The 22,090-nt window shown below is 45.1% G+C and overlaps 1 protein-coding gene across 3 annotated transcripts in view; it reads right to left on the reverse strand.

The window, feature by feature from the left end:
• Positions 1 to 5,499: 5,499 nt before the first annotated feature.
• Positions 5,500 to 22,090, reverse strand: part of st8sia5 (ST8 alpha-N-acetyl-neuraminide alpha-2,8-sialyltransferase 5) — a 35,044-nt gene continuing 18,453 nt past the window's right edge. Inside the window, exons 2-8 of one of the 3 annotated variants that reach the window (XM_012956876.3) lie at positions 19,496 to 19,603; positions 16,964 to 17,056; positions 13,933 to 14,019; positions 12,787 to 12,931; positions 9,665 to 9,777; positions 9,229 to 9,321; positions 5,500 to 6,854 (exon numbers count right to left, since the gene is read on the reverse strand). In XM_012956876.3, the coding sequence (XP_012812330.1) occupies positions 6,395 to 6,854; positions 9,229 to 9,321; positions 9,665 to 9,777; positions 12,787 to 12,931; positions 13,933 to 14,019; positions 16,964 to 17,056; positions 19,496 to 19,603 (1,099 nt within the window). In that variant the 3' untranslated portion in view covers positions 5,500 to 6,394. 3 annotated transcript variants of the gene reach the window in all.

Below are 22,090 nucleotides of genomic sequence, written 5' to 3' on the forward strand. Positions count from 1 at the left end.
ACAGTCCTATTGGGTTTATTTAATGGTTAAATGATTCCCTTTTCTCTGTAATAATAAAACAGTACCTGTACTTGATCCCAACTAAGATATAATTACCCCTTATTGGGGCAGAACAGCCCTATTGGGTTTATTTCATGGTTAAATGATTCCCTTTTCTCTGTAATAATAAAACAGTACCTGTACTTGATCCCAACTAAGATATAATTACCCCTTATTGGGGGCAGAACAGTCCTATTGGGTTTATTTCATGGTTAAATGATTCCCTTTTCTCTGTAATAATAAAACAGTACCTGTACTTGATCCCAACTAAGATATAATTACCCCTTATTGGGGGCAGAACAGCCCTATTGGGTTTATTTCATGGTTAAATGATTCCCTTTTCTCTGTAATAATAAAACAGTACCTGTACTTGATCCCAACTAAGATATAATTACCCCTTATTGGGGGCAGAACAGTCCTACTGGTATGGAGATCCGAATCACAGAAAGACCCCCATATCCAGAAAACCCCAGGTCCCAAGCATTCTGGATAACAGGTCCCATACCTGTACTGTATATTTAGATTGGGGGTGTCAGGCTTTCAGCTGTTGTAAAACCAAAACCGCTAGGGGTGCTGAGATTGCATGAAATACTGGGAGCTGGATTGCAGCGTTACTGGATGGGGTGCCAAGTATCTTAGTCAAGAAAACTGCAATAATAGGCAAGTTAAGCAGTTTAAATCACTGGAGGGAGCCAAAATGTTAGACACCCCACAGTAATTAATTAGACCCCGCACAGTTGCCCTGGCATGAATTTCCGGTTAGTCAAAGCCTCCATGTTTACCATTAGGCAGATTCAATTTCATTGGCCAGCATTTAGCCAATTGCTACAGGCAAGGATAGGTTGTATTTCTGTATCCTAGGCACTACAGGTTGCCCATTGCTTATCTCAGTTGCTGAGACATCAGCATAACTAATAAGAGATTACTTTCAAAACATGTACAATAAATGCTCTGATTGGTTGGAGCCCCCCAACTTTGTATAAACAAAGTGTCGGCTTTACGTTTTGCTGCACTATGAACATGTTCTCCCAGCAAGTCTAGGTAATGTTTCAAAAGTTTGGTTGTCATACAAAATACATATAATTTTTTTGCATTCCTATATAATTTGGCATTCCACAGCCATAGCTAAACTGTGCCCCCCCCTAAACCAGATGTTCATTCATAAACCAGACACAACCTCTGTGTATCCAGGGTTTCATGTTTTACCTCTCCAGTATTCAAAAATATTATCATAAGAAAACTAATAGATGTCTTTAGTTTACTCCCTTTAGTTGTATATGGCAGTGCTGATAACATCAATATGGTTGGCCAAAAGGAGATCATTTTGGCAGATCAAAGGATCAGTTTGGTGTTTAGTGGGATAAACAAAGGTTTCAGTAGACAGATAGTCCCACAAAGTATGATATTTAGACGCAAAGTATGAAAATTATCCATCCATATATGCCCAACTTTATGAACACAGGGCACATTCAGTCTTGGTGGAGGCCTTTAGCCTTGACCTCTAATCACCAAGCAATTGGTGAAGATACAAAAGACATATTCTTAGTCTTTACATTAAATATGTCCGACCTGTGGCCCTCCAGCTGTGAATTTTAGAGGGAAGCAGGTCCAGCAACAGTAGCAAAGTGAACATCTTAGGTCTACATGACTACAATAATACAACTGTAAGGCCCTGTTTCATGTTTGTTCTAGAAGTTATTGCCATTAGTTTTCCCCTTGTCTCCTATTCTTAAAGGGAGATGCTTGGTGCATTATATAATCAAATTTAATATGAATATCAGTTGTCCATAAGCAGATCGGGCAGCCTTATGCATAGAAATTGTCCATGGTGAAGAGATAAAGTCCGGTCAGACAGAGAGAGAAGAACAACAGAGGAAGAAAAAAATAGAGGGAGAGTAAAGGTGGCCATACACTTTAAGATCCGCTCACTTGGGGAGGTCGCCAAACGAGTGGATCTTCTCCCTACGGGTGGGCGATATCGGGAGAATTTAGGCTAATTCGAATTAGAATGCTGGAATAGGCGCAGTCGGTTCGGGGGATGTGGTCCCCAATCCGACTACATTTTTTAACCTGCCCGATCGATATCTGGCCAATTTCAGGCCAGATATCGGTTGGGCAGGCCCATCGTTTGTGCCCCTACATGGGCCGATAAGCTGCCGAATCTGTCTAAGGAACCCATATCGGCAGCTAGAATTGGACCGTGTATGGGGACCTTAAGACCAGAGGAAAAAAACACCCAGAAAAGGACAGTACATGAAATGAGAGAAAAATTAAAATGGAGAACAGAGGAAAAGAGTAGAAGAGAAGATGTAGGAAAGAGACCACATATAGGAAATAACAGATCAGATCATCTGAGATACCAGAAAGTGAGAGATCAAAAGAATGGAGGAGACTTGAGGAACTTAGAAAGATTAGAAGAAGTGAGAGAGACCAGAGGAAGTAAAATAACTGAGGTTGAGATCAGAGGAAGTGAGAAGGAAGACTACAGGAAATGGGAGCCACAGAAAGTTAAACTGATTTCAAAGGAAAAACACCAAGGGTAGTATGAAACATATAATATTAGACAAAGTGAGATTAAATGAGAAGGAGAAACTGTGAAACTGTAGGGAAATAAAGGGGAGAATATAGACCCTATGATTGAAGAAAGGGGAGACCAATGTCATAAGAGAGGAAGAACAAGGGAAATGGAAGAGAAGACTGAGAGAGAGACTGGGAGAAGAGAGAGGAAGACCAGATAAAGTAGAAGAGAGACATGATAAAGATACCAAGAAAATGATGGGGACAAAGAAAAATAGACCAATGGAAGGTGGGAGAAACAAACAAATGCAGACCTGCCTATGAGGGAGAAAAACTAGGGGAAAAGAGAGCTGGAGAAATGAGAGGAAGGATGAACAAAAACACAAGAGGAATATATATAGAGAGACCAGAGAAAATGAGAGGGAGACCAAAGCAGGTAAGAGAGAGACTAAAGGTGGCCACACACGTGGCGATTTCCGATCTTTCAAGATCGTACAATCTGCCACTAACCTTTCAGGGCTGAAAAGGCAGATAAGGAGGTAGAAACAATAGGATTTCTACCTCCTTCTGCCGATTCAGCCCTGACGGCAGATTTTGCTCAGGCGCCTTCTATGGCGCCCAATCAAAATCTTTTAACCTGGCTGATCGGCGAGTCAATCAGCAGCCTCCTGCGATATCAGTCGACTCGCCGACTTGCCATACACGCACCGAATATCGTACGAAACGGGGTTTGGCCAGCTTAACTGAAGAAAGTCTGATAGAGATAGCTTAGAAATGAAGGGTGTAAGACCATTAGAAGAGACAGAGAGGACAATGACCCTGGAGGAGCAGACTTCTCAACCAAAGAGCTACATGAAAGAGTTGTAGAGAGATTGTACAGATTGTAGAGAGTTTAGGGCAAAAAGATCCCAATACTATCTTGAGATCTCTTCCTCATTGTAGGGGTTTTGGCACATCCATAATAATAATAAATCTCTTTCCATTAAAGATTAGCATTGCCTGTAGGGTGTACAGACTTCATAGTGGTACACATTTAATAAGTAGGTATATTACGCAAAACATTTTCTCTGGACACATATCAGAAGGACAAAATTGTAAGACCCAGTGACATAAATAGACTCACAGGATGGACCAAACAGACAAACCCATGTACAGACAAATCAGCATTATGGGCGGACCCATGGTACACATAAACAAGACAGCATTGCCATAGGACAATGGGCCCGCATTCTATTCTAACGGCCATTTGTATCACTAGGCATCCTGTGTCAAACAGGTACAGTATTGGCAAAGAGTCACATGGCTCAGTTGTAACTAACCACTAGGCGGTTTGTAGGACATGGTTGTCTTATCACTAGGGGGAGGTTTAGGTCAAGGATGTTTTATCACTAGGGGTGTGTAGGGAAAGGTTTTTATTTTATTAATAGTGGGTAGCTACGATATGAATCTCTAATAAAGAGGGGCACATAACAATGCTCTTGCACTAGGGTGTAAAGGGGATTAGGTATTGAGCTCATTGCGTGAGATGCCCTAACAGGCAGAGTGCAAATTCTATAAGTTATATAGGAAGTTATCAATGAAGTCATTATCAAGGGTTCTCACTTTGTTACCATGCAGCACTCCAAAATTTAATTCAACCATTAACTGGTTGCAAAGCTGTCACTGGTGTTGGGCAGCATAGTTTGTGGTTTATATATGGGCAGCATAGTAAGTGTGTTATATTCACCTAATATTTATACACACTAGGGCTTCTTTATGGAGTAAGTGCAAAATGCTAAATTTAGACACTAAATTTAGACAAATTTTTACCCACAATACAGTGCTTTTACCATTGGGAAGTATAGATACAAATTAGCTTCTGCTTTGGTCAAGTGCAACACCACAAGATGGCGGTGTGATCAGCAGGCTGAACAGAAAGCATACTGCCTGTCTGTGAGAGGTGGAATTATCCACAGGGCATCCGCAGAGCAGTAAATTGGCCATAGGAACTCATTCCAACTGTGCGCCTGTGAATACATTCCCCCATGACTCTAAACTCAAGCTTGCTTCCTATGCTCAGCATGTACAATTTAGGGCTCTGGCACACGGGGAGATTAGTCGCCCGCGACAAAACTCCCTGTTCGCGGGTGACTAATCTCCCTGAGTTGCCATCACCTGCCATCCCACCGGCGACAATAAAGGTCGCCGGTGGGATGGCACACGCGACGGCGCGATTTCAGCAAATTGCCGAAGTTGCCTCGCGAGGCTTTTTCTGCAATTTGCCGAAATCGCGCCGCCGTGTGTGCCATCCCACCAGCAACTTACATTGTCGCCGGTGGGATGGCAGGTGATGGCAACTCGGGGAGATTAGTCCAGGCAGAAACTATTGAGGTAATTGGTGCAGAGGTAATTATGAGATGACATTAATATTGACGAAAAAAGAAATAACCAGTGGACGCACATTGCAAGGTGCACGTTAACTAGACATTTTCGGTTTGAGCCTGCCCTTAGGAGAACAAAACTACAGTAAACCCCCTTCTTTGGTGGAAGAGAGAGAACAGCAACTTGCTGCTCTCTCCTCTGTCAGAAAGCAAGGGGTTAAACAGCTGAGCAAGTATTAATTGTATTAATTAAAGAAAGCACAATGGTGAATCCGAAAGCAAAAAAAAAACAAAAAAACATCATCATCTTCCATTGTCCTCTCTTCAGCCAAGCTGTAATGTATCTAGACGGATGGTCTTATATAGTGTGTGCTATGTGAAATCTCTTTAGCGTGTGCTTTGTTGGTTAATTGTAGCTGTTAAACCAGTGCTGATGAGCGTATGTGTTTCAGTTCACCTTCCAAATTGTCCTTATATCTACAGACGTAGCCCAAAGTAGTCCAAATGGATAGTATCCCTGGCTATCACAGGAGGATATCCCTGGCTTTCCAAGATATTTATTGGTGGATATCCCAGGTAGACATTCCAAGTTATCAAACATATTTATTCTTGACTATCGCAGGTAGATATCTCAGGCTTTGCAAGATATTTATTGATAGCTATTCCATGTACACATTCCAGGCTATCCAACATATTTATTCTTGACTATCCCAGGTAGATATCTCTGGCTTTCCAAGATATTGATTGATAGCTATTCCACGTAGACATTCCAGGCTATCCAACATATTTATTGTTGATTATCCCAAGTAGATATCTCTGATTATTCAAGATATTTATTGTGGGCTATACCAGGTAGATAACCCCAGCTATCCAAGAAATTTATAGTGGGCTATACCAGGTAGATAACCCCAGCTATCCAAGATATTTATAGTGGGCTATACCAGGTCGATATCCCTGACAATCTTAGATATTTATTGTGGGCTATCCCAGGAAGATATTTCTGACCAACAAGATATTTATTGTTGGCTATCCCAGGTAGCTATAATATGATATCCATGAATATTCAAGATATTTAACACTGGTTTTCCCAGATAGATATCTGTGCATATATAAGACTGATATATCTGGCTATGCCAAACATGTATATCTGGCTTTCCCAACCAGGTATTCTTGCTGTTCGAGATAGATAAACATTCCCTTCAAGGCAGATCACCTTTCCTATCCAAGTTTGATATCACTGACTTTCCTAAACAGATACTTCTGTGCCAGATAGCTTGGCTGAAGTCCTAGGTTGAATGTGCTCAACATGATTTTCTTTTAAGAGAACAGCGGATACATCTACACAAAGTCAATGAAATGATGCTGGTGTGTCCCCAGCTCATGTGGAGGCCTTATCCTGTGCAGTTTCTGTTGGATCATTATTGCATATACTCAGTTTGGTTGAAGGGCACAAACATTTAGTGCAGATGGAGGCGAAATCAGCATGTACCAGTGTGCACCCGTAGGATGCCCTTGCTGTGCATATGGATAAAGTTAAAAATCTCAGAAGGCATTGCATGGAAGCCTGGACGCGGCTTAACATTGTCATAATAATGATGAGTAATGAAGTTCCCTGAGGGGTCCATGGGGAAACCCCAAAATCCATAAAGGTGCACCTCCTCACACAGCTCCAGCGCGGCGGTCACTAGGATAAGGCCGCTGCTGATGCGCTTGGCATGAACGCCTTGCATAAGCCAGAAGCGAGAAACATTGATGAGATACTGGGGATGGAAATAGTAGACGGCCTGCTGGGATTCAAAATCATCCAGGACATACTTGACCCTGATGGAGACGTCAGTGTTTCGGGTGTTGTAGAAGGCGGGAAGGAGCAAAGACGCATTCTCGTATCCTTGCAACACTTCATAGAAGGGTCTTCTCCACTTCTCCAGTTTGTTAAATCTGTTGGAGAACAAAAGAACGGCCATTAACCATCAGAAAAATGAGAGGTTGAGAAAGTGAGGACAATGTACAACGTAAGGATGCACTGAATCCACTATTTGGGGATTAAGCCAAATCCCAAATCTTTCATGAAAGATTCATCTGAATCCCAAACCATATTTTTAAGGGTTTGGATTCAGTACAGCAGGACAGTTAAGGTCCCCATACACGGGCCGATTATAGCTGCCGATATCGGTCCCTTGGACCGATTTGGCAGCTAATCGGCCCGTGTATGGGCAGAACCGAGCGGCCTGGCTGACCGATATCTGGCCTGAAATTGGCCAGATCTCAATCGGGCAGGTTAGAAAATCCAGTCGGATCGGGGACCGCATCGGCTCGTTGGTGCGGTCCCCGAACCGACTGCCGCATGGCCACAAATGTAATTATTTTTTTTTAAGCTACTTCCTACCTGATATCGCCCACCCGTAGGTGGGGATATCGGGTGAAGATCCACTTGCTTGGCGACATCGCCAAGCGAGCGGATCTTATAGTGTATGGGCACCTTAAAGCTGGCCATACATGTTACAATTAAGATCTTTCCTGTGACCATTGGTCTCAGGAAAGATCGTTGTACCCTCCATTGACGTTTAGGACTGAATTGTCAGATATGGAGGTAGAAACAATAGATTCTACCCCTATCTGATGATTCAGCCCAAGACGCAGCTTTTGTTCAGGAAAAAATCTTTTGACCCGCCTGATCGACGAGATGACTGATATCCAAGGCTTTTGCCAATCGGTCGTCTTGTCGATTCACCATACAGGCAACCTCGTTTTGTACGATAATATTGGTGCGTGCATGGTCAGCTTTAATTTCAGGTGAATCCCTAGTATAAAGCGGTCCTTATTAATGATTGGGTCTGGGGCAAGATAACCATGAAGGGGCCCAATTTTTCAAGATGAACCTATAGCTGTCTAGCTTTTATTGAACAACGACTGGCTTTGATAGCTGTTGGTGGATGCTGGGATTTGTACTTCTAGAACTGATGCTGCATGTAGAACATACCATTTTATGTTTCATTATTATAAACCCAATCTTATAATTTATTTACTTTCCCACTGTCTGCTGCTACTACTACTACTATGTAGTTGTGCCACCTGGCTGACCGGGCCTGGCTAGTAAATATTATGCTTGATGGATTTGGATTCGGCCAAATCCAAATCCTGCTGAAAAAGGACGAATCTTGGAAGAATCCCGAATCCTGGATATATCAGACGGAAAATGTGGCAACCCCAATGTACTGGCCCCTGTTAGAACCTGCCTAGATACAACCTGTGCTAAGCTGAAATAGCCTCATGGCTATGACCACAAAGCCACAAAGCTATGAACTCCTATTTGTGATCTTTGCAACTAACCCAGCTAAGGGACAATAATGTGTTGCCTTACGGCCTAGCATCACTTTCTTCTAGACAGCCAGTGATGTGTTATACTCCTGGATCCTATTCATATGATCATCTCATACAGGTATGATTCTGTGGGGTTCATTAATGATGTGGTGGGCATCAAAAAAACAGTAATTGGATCTTAGGCTTACAGGTAAATGCATGTGTCTGTGATATTAGGAGAGGGCTATAACAGTAACACTAAAAAATGAAAATGTTTTAAAAGCAGTTGAAATATAATGTACTATTGCCCGGCACTGGTAAAACTGTCTATATAGTTTATGAACATGAGCTGCTGTGTAGCTATAGGGGTAGCCATTCCAACTGAAATAGGGTACAGGACATTGGTTAAATAAGAGATAACAGATAAGCTCTGTAGAATACAATGGGATTCTTCTGCAATCTGTTAGGACAAAGACACAGGGGGCGATTAGTCACCTACAGTTTAGTTGCCATAGGTTAATATATGAATCACCTCAACCAATCACAGGACATTTGCAGCCTGCAGATTAGTACCCGCAACTTTTTAAAAAAAAGATCACCCCGTGTGTCTTCGCCCTTATGTAACCTGGGTCTTTTCTCCTTTTTCAAGTTAAATGGCTGCCCCTATGGCTACACAACCATGGGTGAAGCAAACACATCAGTTTCACCAGTGTTGGGTACCAGTACATTATATCCCAATTACTTTAAAATAATTTTCATTTTTTTGGTGTTACTGGACAAATGTAACTTAGTAGGCACTGGAGACCCTGTGCCAGGCAACACCCTTGTCTGGTATATAAATCTAGGTGTGTTGATAGCCACTCTCTATCCAGATAATTGGAATGGTTAGTAGAATGAATTTATCGGCTTAGACAATTCCACCCAAAATTAACTTGGCTTCATACATTTACCAAAGTATAACCCATTAAATATCACCCATTGTATTGTATTCTTCTGGGAAGACATAGCTTACCTTTCTGTTATGATACTTGGGTTTATGGTGACCACATCAGTTTTCATCCCTACGTCTTCAACGTATTTTGGGGTTATAGGAGGCAAGTTGCATCTGGGGGAAAAGAACATTTAACACACTATAGATCTGGTATTCCAAAATGTATCCGGATATGTTGCATTAAAATGTGTATGTGCTCTGGGGTTCACTTGGAAAAGTTGGAAGTTGATGGACTTAGGTCTTTTTTCAATCCAACTTAACTATGCAGAGAACCTGACACCAAGGGCCCACCCATTTAGATGTATACAATGTGATTAGTGTTATGTAAGTTTATGGTGAAGATAAGAAGGTGCTGATGGAAATCCTACACCATGGCCAACTAGGGGAACCCAACCCTAGAGAGATCCTCTGTCATACTCTGGACTACACTTACATTACCCTCAGAACATCTCATTACCTGAAGACAAAATCTGTGCTATCGATGTCTTTGCCACATTTACTGTCCTTTAAAATGCCTCCATTTCCAACAACAGCACATTTCTTAAACTGGGAACGGTAGTAAGGCATGTCCTGAGAAAGATAAATACAACAGAGCCAAATGAACCAGAGACTTCTTATGTAACATACCATATTAACAACAAGAAACTGGTCTTATTATATCAGTTAATGAATATCTCTGCAAAACAGGGAGTACTCATCATCTTCATGAATGCCTTTTGGGGCCCTAGAACTTTCTATGGCAGGGCACAACCTGAACTCTGAGATAAACACAAGACAAGGAGGAGGCAATCAAGACAAGGAGGAGGCAGTTTGTATTCAGGGTCAGGCAAAGTTTAGGTCAGGCAGCAAGGATCACAGTAACGACACAGGCAGGGGTCAAATATCAGATTTAGCAAAGGTACATGGACTTGAGCAGGATCTAAATAACCAGATGCCAGCTTGTGCAAATGCAGTAGGATAGAACGTGGACCAGTCAGGAAGGGAATCATGTGATGTTCATAAACAATGCATGCAGTGTGTGCGTTTGCAATGTCATCACGTCTGCTGTGCCATCTTGATGCACCAAAGAGCCCCAAAATGTACCAAACAGCCACCATGTCCACAGGTAAGTAGATGCATCTGACCAGTGGGGGGCTTACAGTACTCCCTCTTCAGGAGAACCTGACACAAGGTTTGTCTGGAAAGTTCCGGTTAAAGATTTTAACCAAACGTGGAGCATGTGTATCCTTGGCATGAACCCAGGACCTCTTTCCAGGACCAAAACCTCTTCAAAGAATGAGATACAATAACTGACGTCATTATTTATGAGGGTCAACAATGTCTTGTAAAGTCAACTGCATCTAAGAGAACAGATGAAGGAGGAATGAGGTCCAAGGAAAAAATATTCTTGGAAACAGGCTTGAGCAGAGAAACATGTAAGGGATCTGAAATGTGGAGAGAAGATCCAATTTTATAGAAACAGGATTGACAATATTCTTGATGATAAAGGGTACTATAAAACAAGGCCCCAGCTTGGGAGATGGTTGCTGATGTATAATATTCTATGTAGAAACCAAGACTGAGTCCTCTACTTGAAAAGAAAGACCAGGGCAGCAACACTTATCTGCCGCACCTTCTGATGAGCAGAAGCCCTCAGGCCTGATTGACTCTACTCCCAAGCCAGAAAACCTGCAGCAGGAACATCAACTTTAGTAAGGACAGAAGGAAGATCCAAAGGATGAAGACCATATACTCAAAAAAAAGCAATAGAACCCAGAGGATCATGTTTGAGGAGGAGTTCAAGCCAATCATCTTGATTTTTTGAGTTGAAGCAACAATGAAACTGTTTCAGAGGTTGGTTGTCTCTTCAGTTTGGCCACTGCTTTGGGGATGGTAGGCAGAAAAAACGTGTAACTGCATCCCTAAGTGCTTACAGAAAGCTTGACTAAACTTGGAAAATACTCCACGGTCAGATACAATTGAGGAAAGAATCCCAAGTAAGAAAAATTATAAAGATTTTGGGTAGAGCAGGGGCAGAAGGCAACAAAGTTGGCCATCCTTGAGAATCTGTCCACTACAACAAGAATTGTTGACATATTGAAGGTATAGTTAGATCTACAAGGAAGCCAATGGCAGTGTCTGACCATAATCTGCAATGAAGTCCATGGCAATGTCTGACCACAGTTGATTAAGGACAGGCAAATGTTGGAGAAGTCACCAAAAATACCTAGAGACAAGGTCAGTAGTTTTTGCAATGCTTGTATGCCCAGCCAATTTGGAAGAATGAGCCCACTGAAGAGAAACTTCATGATGAGGTCTTTCCTGGAGAAGATACAGTCACATGAGCAACAATTCCATATGAATAATAGGGGCAAGTGGGAGGGCAGAAAGTTCATCTAAAAAAAGAAAAGACCTGGATAAGGTGTCAGCCTTGAAGTTCTTGGAGCAAGGTCTATAAGATATGAAAAAATTGAATCTTGCACAGAAGAGAGCCCATTAAGCCTGACATGGGTTAAATCTTCTGGCAGAAGAATGTATTCTAGATTTTTGTGAACTGTAAGGATGGTAACAGGCTTAGAAGAGCCTTTCAAAAGGTGGCACCATTCCTTCAGAACTAGCTTGACAGCTAAAATGTCTATGTTGTTCTTCTCTGCAGAGTGCCCTGGAAACGCGTATGATGGGTTATTGTAGCTCTAACTCCAATATCAGACGCATTTACTTCCAAAAGAAAGGGACCAGTGATATCTGAATGAACCAGAATAGGGGCAGAGCCGAAAGCATGCTTTCATTTTTCAAAGGCTACTTGAGCTTCAGCAGACCAAAAAAACATAGTCCCCTTGTTATTGAAAACAGTGATGGAGGGAAGAATTTCAGAAAAGCCTTTGAAAGAAGTTAGCAAAGCCTAGAATAAACTGAACAGCTTCTAAGCCAGATGGAGAAGGAGAAGTTTAGAACAATGAAGACTTTAGCTAGATCTCAAAGCCAGCAGTAGAAATGATGGAAGTAGAAAGTGGATTTTGGATTTGCCAAAGAGATTGTTTTCTCTAAGACACTAAAGAACTTGACATGGAAAACACGCTCAGATTTCAGAGGGAGAAAATATAAGTATCAACATACATAACAACAAAAGGTCATATAAAAAATAATTGATGAAGTCTTGAAACAACTGAAGGATTCCAAAGGCCAAAGGGCATTGATAAATATTAACAAAGACGATCTTGTTACAAGCAGTCTTCCACTCATCGTCCTGTCTGATACAGATGAGGTTATAAGCCCCTTGGAGATCCAATTAGGTAAAGACTTTAGCACCTTTCAATTGGTCAAAAGGCTCAGGAATCAGAGTAAGCGTATATCAGTTCTTAATCTACACAGGGTCTCAGACTACCATCTTTTATCTGACTAAGTTTTCTTGGGTATAGTAGTTTCATACCTGAGTCTCTGGCAATGATAAAGGATAAGTTCTGCCTCTAGGAGGAACGGTGCCCGGGATTAGAGAGAGGGCAATAATAGGTCTGTGAGAAGGAACTTCACCTATTTTCTTTTCAAATAAATTGAAAAAGTCAAGGTCAAAACATGGAACTTTCTATAAGCATTAAGTACCTTGGGGAAGATATTGAATATCTCAGAACTTATTGGAAATATGCCACTCGTGTCCACTTCATATCTGAGCTTGGTTCCTAGAGGGGTGTTCTTCTGCGTGGTGAAGAGAAAGGACGGGGCATTGCAACATCTCGTCAGTGCTGATCTAATGAAAACAAGCACATGGGAGCATTAACGGCATTGCACTGCAACCTATCTTTAATAATTACACATTTATATCACTAGTGGACTGAGCAGACCCACCAGGTAGAAAAAAAACTAAGCCTAAAGGTGCCCATACACGTTAAGATCCGCTTGTTTGGCGACCTCGCCAAGCTAGCGGATCTTCTCCCAATATCCCCACCTACAGGTGGGCAATATCGGGAAAATGTAGGCTAATTCGATCCTGGCCCTGGGGCCAAACAATCAAATTCTAATGTGGCAATGGCACAGTCGGTTCGGGGACCACATTGACGACCTGATGCGGTCCCCGATCCGACTAAATCTTTTAACCTGCCCGATTGATATCTGGCCAATTTCAGGCTAGATATTGGCCGGGCATGGCTGTCGTTTCTGCCCCTACATGGACCGATAAGCTGCCGAATCTGTCCAAGGGACCGATATCGGCAGCTACAATCGGCCCATGTATGGGGACCTTAACAGCTGTACATGCAGTCAGACTTTTCTGTGTGTTTCCGATTGTCAGGGTGCAGAGTTTCGTTATCTCTGTATAGAAGGCAGGCTACCATATGTCCAAGCTGCTTCATACATTCTGCCTACCAGGGGCGGGACAAGCCGACCGGGTGCCCTAGGCAACCTGGTCGGCCACCGGGTGCTCGCTTGCAATATTGCCAAGCGGTGCGGGGCAATAGCCTGGTGCCCTTAATCGTTGTGCACTAGGCAGCTGCCTCTTCTGCCTACCCCTAGTTCCGGCCCTGCTGCCTACTTGTAGCATTTTCAAGGAATTTTGCTAATACTGCAAAAATACATATGATTGATCTCCCTAAATGTAATAAATATGCCAAAGGGTAATGGCAGATGGAGCAGTCTTGCCACCTACACGCTAAATGCCCCATCATCAGATTTAAGAGACAACGCTTGAAGGTTTTGGGCAGACAACAGTAACAGCGAGCACCTCCGCTTTTGGCACAAGCGCTTTACACTTACTTAAAAGCGTTCGCCTCCGTCACGTTCATTTCCCATTTGCAGACTTGAAGACTTTTCCATCTGTCGAACAGATCGGATTCTTTCACCCTGGGTACGTGAAAAGCACACGGATAAAAGCCATGTCTCAGCAGGAGAGAAAAGCAGCTCCGAGCGCGGGGTCTCTTTGTGCAGGGCTAAACTATTTGCCGTACAGGAACGTGCCCTCCGGGGGGTTATTGTGCACACAACCTTCACTTGGGGCTTTAATTAGCTCTGTACTTTCTATACTGGCAGGTAGGCTGAAGTGCACCAAGTACAACCTGTATTGAGGGGGGCTCTGACTGCACTGCGCATTGAAATCTATGTACCCAAGGCACAGGCATGTATAAGGATTTGGTACCTTGAACACTTCTCTTGATTTATGTTCAAATAGTGATTCTAATCACTCGCCTCCTACCTGGGCTCATCTTCTTCAAAATCAGCCTGACTTGCCGTGCTGCCATCTTTTCCCTTGCTCGCTGGCATCCCCTAGCCACCCCAGGTAAGCCCATGATTAATGCAGAACATTTTCCCAGATTTTTGTTCTGTGCATGAACCCTTCTACGATCAGTTCATGTAGGAAGTAGGGATGCACCAAATCCAGGATTCGGTTTGGGATTTGGCCAAGATTCTGCCTTTTTCAGCAGGATTTGGGTTCGACCAAATCCATGGTCCTGGCTGAATGGAATCCGAATCCTTATGTGACTTTTCTTCACATAAACTAATGTTCTTTTTACGCCTTCCATGCCTTAGTTTTCACATGTAAATTAAGATTCAGATTCGGTTCTGTATTCGGCCAAGTCTTTCATGAAGGATTCGAGGATTCAGCCAAATCCCAAAATAGTGGATTTGGTGCATCCTTAGGAAAAAATGGCGGCACAGTATTGAGTATAAAGGACCCCAGGTAGTAGGGTCAGGCCAAGACATTTTGTCACTCTAGGTAAGTGCTTTTGTGCCCCCACCCCATTCCTGCTTGCCCATGAACTGATCGGCAGCCTGCATTCTAGCCAGGAGGTGAGCTAAAAAAACCCCCCTAAATTACGCTGCTTGCAGAAGTATATAACCCAGTGGCGTAACTATAGAGCAGTGGTTCTCACCCTTCCTAATGCCGCAACCCTTTAATACAGTTCCTCATGTTGTGGTGACCCCCAACCATAAAATATGTGTTTTCCGATGGTCTTAGGGGACCCCTGTAAAAGGGTTGTTCGACCCCCAAAGGGGTCCCGATCCACAGGTTGAGAACCTCTGCTCTAGAGGAAGCAGACCTCATGGTTGCATGGGGGCCCAGCCATCCTCTATAGCAGTGCTGTCCAACTGATAACATGTAGTTGGCCCATTATTTTTAATACAGCGTGTCTGGGGGGCCAAAATACATTAAAATGAAGTGAAGTCTTTGGGGCCTTTGAGCAGAGTCTGGGGGCCAAAATCCTTTGGAGGGCTACATCTGGCCCACGTGCCTCCAGTTGGACAGTCCTGCTCTATAGTGTTAGTGAACCTTCTTCCCATCGCTCTCCTACCTGAGAGCTAGGAAGTGGGGAGGGGGGACGTGAGGGGCGGGCCCGGCTCCTCCAAAGATTTTTTTGTGGGGGGCCCAATTTGGTCTAGGAATGCCACTGATTCAATCCTTTCACTATTGGCTTGGGTTGGACTGGTTATTAAAGATGTGCCCTGTCCTTAGACCCAGTTGGGTTTGAGCTGCTTCATTGTTACTTTGGGTTTGGGTTCCTTTCCTGCCAAGAGATGAGATTTTTCCCTTAGAGTTAGCTTTTAGCAGTCTGTATTTTACTGTATTCCCCTCGATTCTGTAAAAAAGTAGGGTTTCTGTAGCAAACACCCCAGCTGTATCAGTGCAGGAATGGCTGCCCCCGGGGCTACACAGCGGGGTATTTATATAAACTATAGTAGGGTTTCTGTAGCAAACACCCCAGCTGTACCAGTGCAGGAATGGCTGCCCCCGGGGCTACACAGCGGGGTATTTATATAAACTATAGTAGGGTTTCTGTAGCAAACACCCCAGCTGTACCAGTGCAGGAACGGCTGCCCCCGGGGCTACACAGCGGGGTATTTATATAAACTATAGTAGGGTTTCTGTAGCAAACACCCCAGCTGTACCAGTGCAGGAATGGCTGCCCCCGGGGCTACACAGCGGGGGTATTTATATAAACTATAGTAGGGTTTCTGTAGCAAACACCCAGCTGTACCAGTGCAGGAACGGCTGCCCCCGGGGCTACACAGCGGGGTATTTATATAAACTATAGTAGGGTTTCTGTAGCAAACACCCCAGCTGTACCGGTGCAGGAACGGCTGCCCCCGGGGCTACACAGCGGGGTATTTATATAAACTATAGTAGGGTTTCTGTAGCAAACACCCCAGCTGTACCAGTGCAGGAACGGCTGCCCCCGGGGCTACACAGCGGGGTATTTATATAAACTATAGTAGGGTTTCTGTAGCAAACACCCCAGCTGTACCAGTACAGGAATGGCTGCCCCCGGGGCTACACAGCGGGGTATTTATATAAACTATAGTAGGGTTTCTGTAGCAAACAACCCAGTTGTACCAGTGCAGGGCATCAGTACAAAATATTGTAATAATTTTTCTTATATTATATTTGGTGTTACCGTTCCTTTAACAATTAGCTGGCAGTTTGGGCTTACTGGCTCCAGAAGGGTTAATTCAGCAATATACTTTTTCTTTTGGCTAAACATCCCATTAGGACAAATGTGGAAATTCCCATTATGGGTACGTAAAGGAGTATTTTTTGTATTTATAGGGGCGTGCGTCACTGTTTCCACTGCTGGAACTGCCTTCCTATAACAGAGGGAGCCACAAGGATCCGCCGCCCAGCAGTGCCAGTACAAAGCTTAGAACGCATGGCTGGTTGGATGGCAGATGCCTGTAGTTCAGGTCCAACCAACAGAGCTGCAGTTGAACATGATTTACACATTACTTAGCACCCCCAGGTTCTTGCATTGCCCCCGACTCCCTGAGGCCGACGCTGCCCGGCTGTACTTACATAGAGAGGACTTTAACGTTGGTGATGTCGCGTCGCAGCTCCAGGCATTTGGTGGAGTTGAAATCCAAAGGGCCTTCGTAAAATTCAAAGTACCTAAGGGAAACAAGAGAGACATAGCGTGGGTGAACGCAGTTGGGCAAGGGTTAAACTACTGGCACCCACAATGCCACAGGTGCCATGTACATATGGGCATTTGTTACTGCAGGCACAGAATATTCATTTCTACGTGTATGAATGGGGGCAACGTTATTGCTTGTTCTACTGAGGCACCCTAGCACCCACCCACAGGTGCCCCTTAGTCCCCTGTAGTAACTAAGCCTACAAGTCAGGTGCAACATGAAGCCTCTCAGATATCATATAAAACCTTTATGGCGATTGGCTAATAAGCAATTAATGAATATATTTACTGCATGGCACTCTTAAACCAGTGCAGCCTGCGGCATGTACCTCATAGCATGTAGATGTCATGTAAGGGGAGGAGCTAGCAAAAAGGCACAGGGGTGAGTGGGTACTGGCATACACAGAGTGGGGGCTGATGAAATCATCAAGTCACCACATTAAGTTAGCAGTATACTGGCAGGGGATGCTGGGAGTAGTAGTTCAATAACAAATGAGCAGCCCTAGGCAGAGAGGTACAGACTGTGCCACCCTCAGGAGCATCGCTCCCAAATAAACTTGTCATACATAAGCACCTTCCTTCCGGCTCAGATGTCACCCACTTCCCCAGCAGCTGAAATGATCTCCCCTAGAGTTAGAAACGAGCGTCTCCGCAGGCAGATTAGCGAGGGTTATGATCGCAGCCAATCCCAACTATGTTAATTATTTCCTGTTTGTCTCCAAATCGTTTCACCACCTGCTCTGTCTCCTGTTTCTCATGTCTCTGCCGCCCGACCCCTTCCCTTCCGAAGCCCGAGCCTCCCTAGTTATATGGTAGTGCAGCACCGCAATGTGATAATCTCAGCCATAAAGCAGGGCAGGACTGCTGCTTACAATGGGGGGATCAGATAGAATCTGTGCCACTGTGACAGAATGCTCTGTTATACAGATAGCTAGAATCTCAGCCATAAAGCAGGGCAGGACTGCTGCTTACAATGGGGGGATCAGATAGGATCTGTGCCACTGTGACAGAATGCTGTGTTATACAGATAGCTAGAATCTCAGCCATAAAGCAGGGCAGGACTGCTGCTTACAATGGGGGGATCAGATAGGATCTGTGCCACTGTGACAGAATGCTCTGTTATACAGATAGCTAGAATCTCAGCCATAAAGCAGGGCAGGACTGCTGCTTACAATGGGGGGGATCAGATAGGATCTGTGCCACTGTGACAGAATGCTCTGTTATACAGATAGCTAGAATCTCAGCCATAAAGCAGGGCAGGGCTGCTGCTTACAATGGGGGGATCAGATAGGATCTGTGCCACTGTGACAGAATGCTCTGTTATACAGATAGCTAGAATCTCAGCCATAAAGCAGGGCAGGACTGCTGCTTACAATGGGGGGATCAGATAGGATCTGTGCCACTGTGACAGAATGCTCTGTTATACAGATAGCTAGAATCTCAGCCATAAAGCGGGGCAGGACTGCTGCTTACAATGGGGGGGGATCAGATATGTGAGCGCTGTCAGTTCTATGTTTCTCTGCCTGTAATGGGTTAATAATGAGAGTTCTGTGGGACTGTGAGTGCATGTGAATAAGGGGGAAGATGGGTATTTAGCTGTCAGTAGTGAATGTCCCGCTCGCAGATCAGAGAGTCACATTGAGGAATCCGCACTGTTTTTGCCAGAGGATCTGCCCATAAGCAGAGGCACCACACAGAGCTCTCTCACAGCCCCCGGCCCCCAGGGCCGACCTTCACTGGCTGCGGAGCCTTCTGTCGAGGTTCTCCATCTGCCGTCTCCCACCCCCACGGGCCGATCATATTTATAAAACATGTCACCCCCCAGCAGGGGTTTCTGCCTCCCAAGCGCAGACTGCTACTGACACACAAAGATATGTAGAACTGCAACTCACCGCCGGAAGTGCCACAGGGAAGAGAAATAGGATTTCTTCTTCTTTTAATGGGGCGATTCACCTTTAAGTTAACTTTTGGTATGTTCCAGAATGACCTATTCCTAGCAGCTTTGCAATTGGTCTTTATTATTTACTTTTTATCGTTTTTGCTTCTTCCTTTGTCCCTTTCCAGCTTTCAAATGGGGGTCACAGCAGCCAAAAGCTATTGCTCTGCGGACGCCCATGGGAGATGCCATGTTGATTGGCAGATAAAGAACAGTGTTCTGATTTATTAAAACCTCTATATTAACTGCTAATAAGCCATACAGGGGGCTGCATTTAATTAATGTCCCCAGTCGCTAGGTTCATCCTACTAAGCTGTACCTATAAACCAATGCAGCCATAATGGCCAGTTACAGTCAGGGTGCTTAGCCAATGGAGTTGCACTTTCTCTCTGTAACCCAATAGCCCCTGAGCCGCCATAGTCCATAATAAAGTGCCCTGTACCTTTCCCCCAGCCGCATTGTCATTCTGTGTCTGTACCTGCCGCCTGCGTCACTCCCCGTCTTCACTGCTCCGTCATCCGTGAAATTAAAGATCCCGGTCCAATTTCCCAATTCCTCTCCATTCTGCCAGCTAAACTGCAGCCCTCTATTAAGAAAAGCAGGTAGTTTATATCTCATTGCACTGTTCCTTTATTGAGTCCTTGTCAGCAACATAATAGGGGAGATTGCATGAATTCTTAGCATAAATTCAACCAGAAAAGGCATAACGAACAGAGGGTCTCTTATAGATTCAACCAGAAGGGACTGTATAGCAGGTACAGTAGGGAGAGATGGTGCCTATAGTAGCAGTGGGGGGATAATAGCCTCTGGGAAGGGACTGGGGCTGTGGGATAGCAGGTATAGTAGGGAGAGATGGTGCCTATAGTAGCAGTGGGGGGATAATAGCCTCTGGGAAGGGACTGGGGCTGTGGGTTAGCAGGTATAGTAGGGAGAGATGGTGCCTATAGTAGCAGTGGGGGGATTAGCCTCTGGGAAGGGACTGGGGCTGTGGGATAGCAGGTATAGTAGGGAGAGATGGTGCCTATAGTAGCAGTGGGGGGATAATAGCCTCTGGGAAGGGACTGGGGCTGTGGGATAGCAGGTATAGTAGGGAGAGATGGTGCCTATAGTAGCAGTGGGGGGATAATAGCCTCTGGGAAGGGACTGGTGCTGTGGATAGCAGGTATAGTAGGGAGAGATGGTGCCTATAGTAGCAGTGGGATAATAGCCTCTGGGAAGGGACTGGGGCTGTGGGATAGCAGGTATAGTAGGGAGAGATGGTGCCTATAGTAGCAGTGGGGGGATAATAGCCTCTGGGAAGGGACTGGGGCTGTGGGATAGCAGGTATAGTAGGGAGAGATGGTGCCTATGTAGCAGTGGGGGGATAATAGCCTCTGGGAAGGGACTGGGGCTGTGGGATAGCAAGTATAGTAGGGAGGGATGGTGCCTATAAGTAGCAGTGGGGGGATAATAGCCTCTGGGAAGGGACTGTGGCTGTGGGATAGCAGGTATAGTAGGGAGAGATGGTGCCTATAGTAGCAGTGGGGGGATAATAGCCTCTGGGAAGGGACTGGGGGATAGCAGGTATAGTAGGGAGAGATTGGTGCCTATAGTAGCAGTGGGGGGATAATAGCCTCTGGGAAGGGACTGGAGCTGTGGGATAGCAGGTATAGTAGGGAGAGGTGGTGCCTACAGTAGCAGTGGGGGGATAATAGCGTCTGGGAAGGGACTGGGGCTGTGGGATAGCAGGTATAGTAGGGAGAGATGGTGCCTATAGTAGCAGTGGGGGGATAATAGCCTCTGGGAAGGGACTGGGGCTGTGGGATAGCAGGTATAGTAGGGAGAGATGGTGCCTATAGTAGCAGTGGGGGATAATAGCCTCTGGGAAGGGACTGGAGCTGTGGGATAGCAGGTATAGTAGGGAGAGATGGTGCCTATAGTAGCAGTGGGGGGATAATAGCGTCTGGGAAGGGACTGGGGCTGTGGGATAGCAGGTATAGTAGGGAGAGATGGTGCCTATAGTAGCAGTGGGGGGATAATAGCCTCTGGGAAGGGACTGGGACTGTGGGATAGCAGGTATAGTAGGGAGAGATGGTGCCTATAGTAGCAGTGGGGGGATAATAGCCTCTGGGAAGGGACTGGGGCTGTGGGATAGCAGGTATAGTAGGGAGAGATGGTGCCTATAGTAGCAGTGGGGGATAATAGCCTCTGGGAAGGGACTGGGGCTGTGGGATAGCAGGTATAGTAGGGAGAGATGGTGCCTATAGTAGCAGTGGCGGGGATAATAGCCTCTGGGAAGGGACTGGGGCTGTGAGATAGCAGGTATAGTAGGGAGAGATGGTGCCTATAGTAGCAGTGGGGGGATAATAGCCTCTGGGAAGGGACTGGGGCTGTGGGATAGCAGGTATAGTAGGGAGAGATGGTGCCTATAGTAGCAGTGGGGGGATAATAGCCTCTGGGAAGGGACTGGGGGATAGCAGGTATAGTAGGGAGAGATGGTGCCTATAGTAGCAGTGGGGGGATAATAGCCTCTGGGAAGGGACTGGGGGATAGCAGGTATAGTAGGGAGAGATGGTGCCTATAGTAGCAGTGGGGGGATAATAGCCTCTGGGACTGGGGCTGTGGGATAGCAGATGGTGCCTATAGTAGCAGTGGGGGGGATAATAGCCTCTGGGAAGGGACTGGGGCTGTGGGATAGCAGGTATAGTAGGAAGAGATGGCGCCTATAGTAGCAGTGGGGGGATTATAGCCTCTAGGAAGGGACTGGGGCTGTGGGATAGCAGGTATAGTAGGGAGAGATGGTGCCTATAGTAGCAGTGGGGGGATAATAGCCTCTGGGAAGGGACTGTGGGATAGCAGGTATAGTAAGAGGAGATGATGCCTGTAGTAGCAGTGGGAATAACTGTTACCCTTTCATGTTTACTTATAGATCAGATGAAGGGCTATAGGTGGGACAATCCTACCTTAGAAATAGTATTGAGTCTATAAAGGATCCTAAGGGCTCACATCTCTTACTAAGGCCCCGGTATGTACCAGGGTCGGACTGGGGGGGTGAAGGGCCCACTGGGGCTCCCACCACAGGGGCCCTGCAGGT

This window comes from Xenopus tropicalis, chromosome 1 (assembly GCF_000004195.4).
Source record: "Xenopus tropicalis strain Nigerian chromosome 1, UCB_Xtro_10.0, whole genome shotgun sequence".
In the NCBI taxonomy this organism is placed as follows: Eukaryota; Metazoa; Chordata; class Amphibia; order Anura; family Pipidae; genus Xenopus; species Xenopus tropicalis.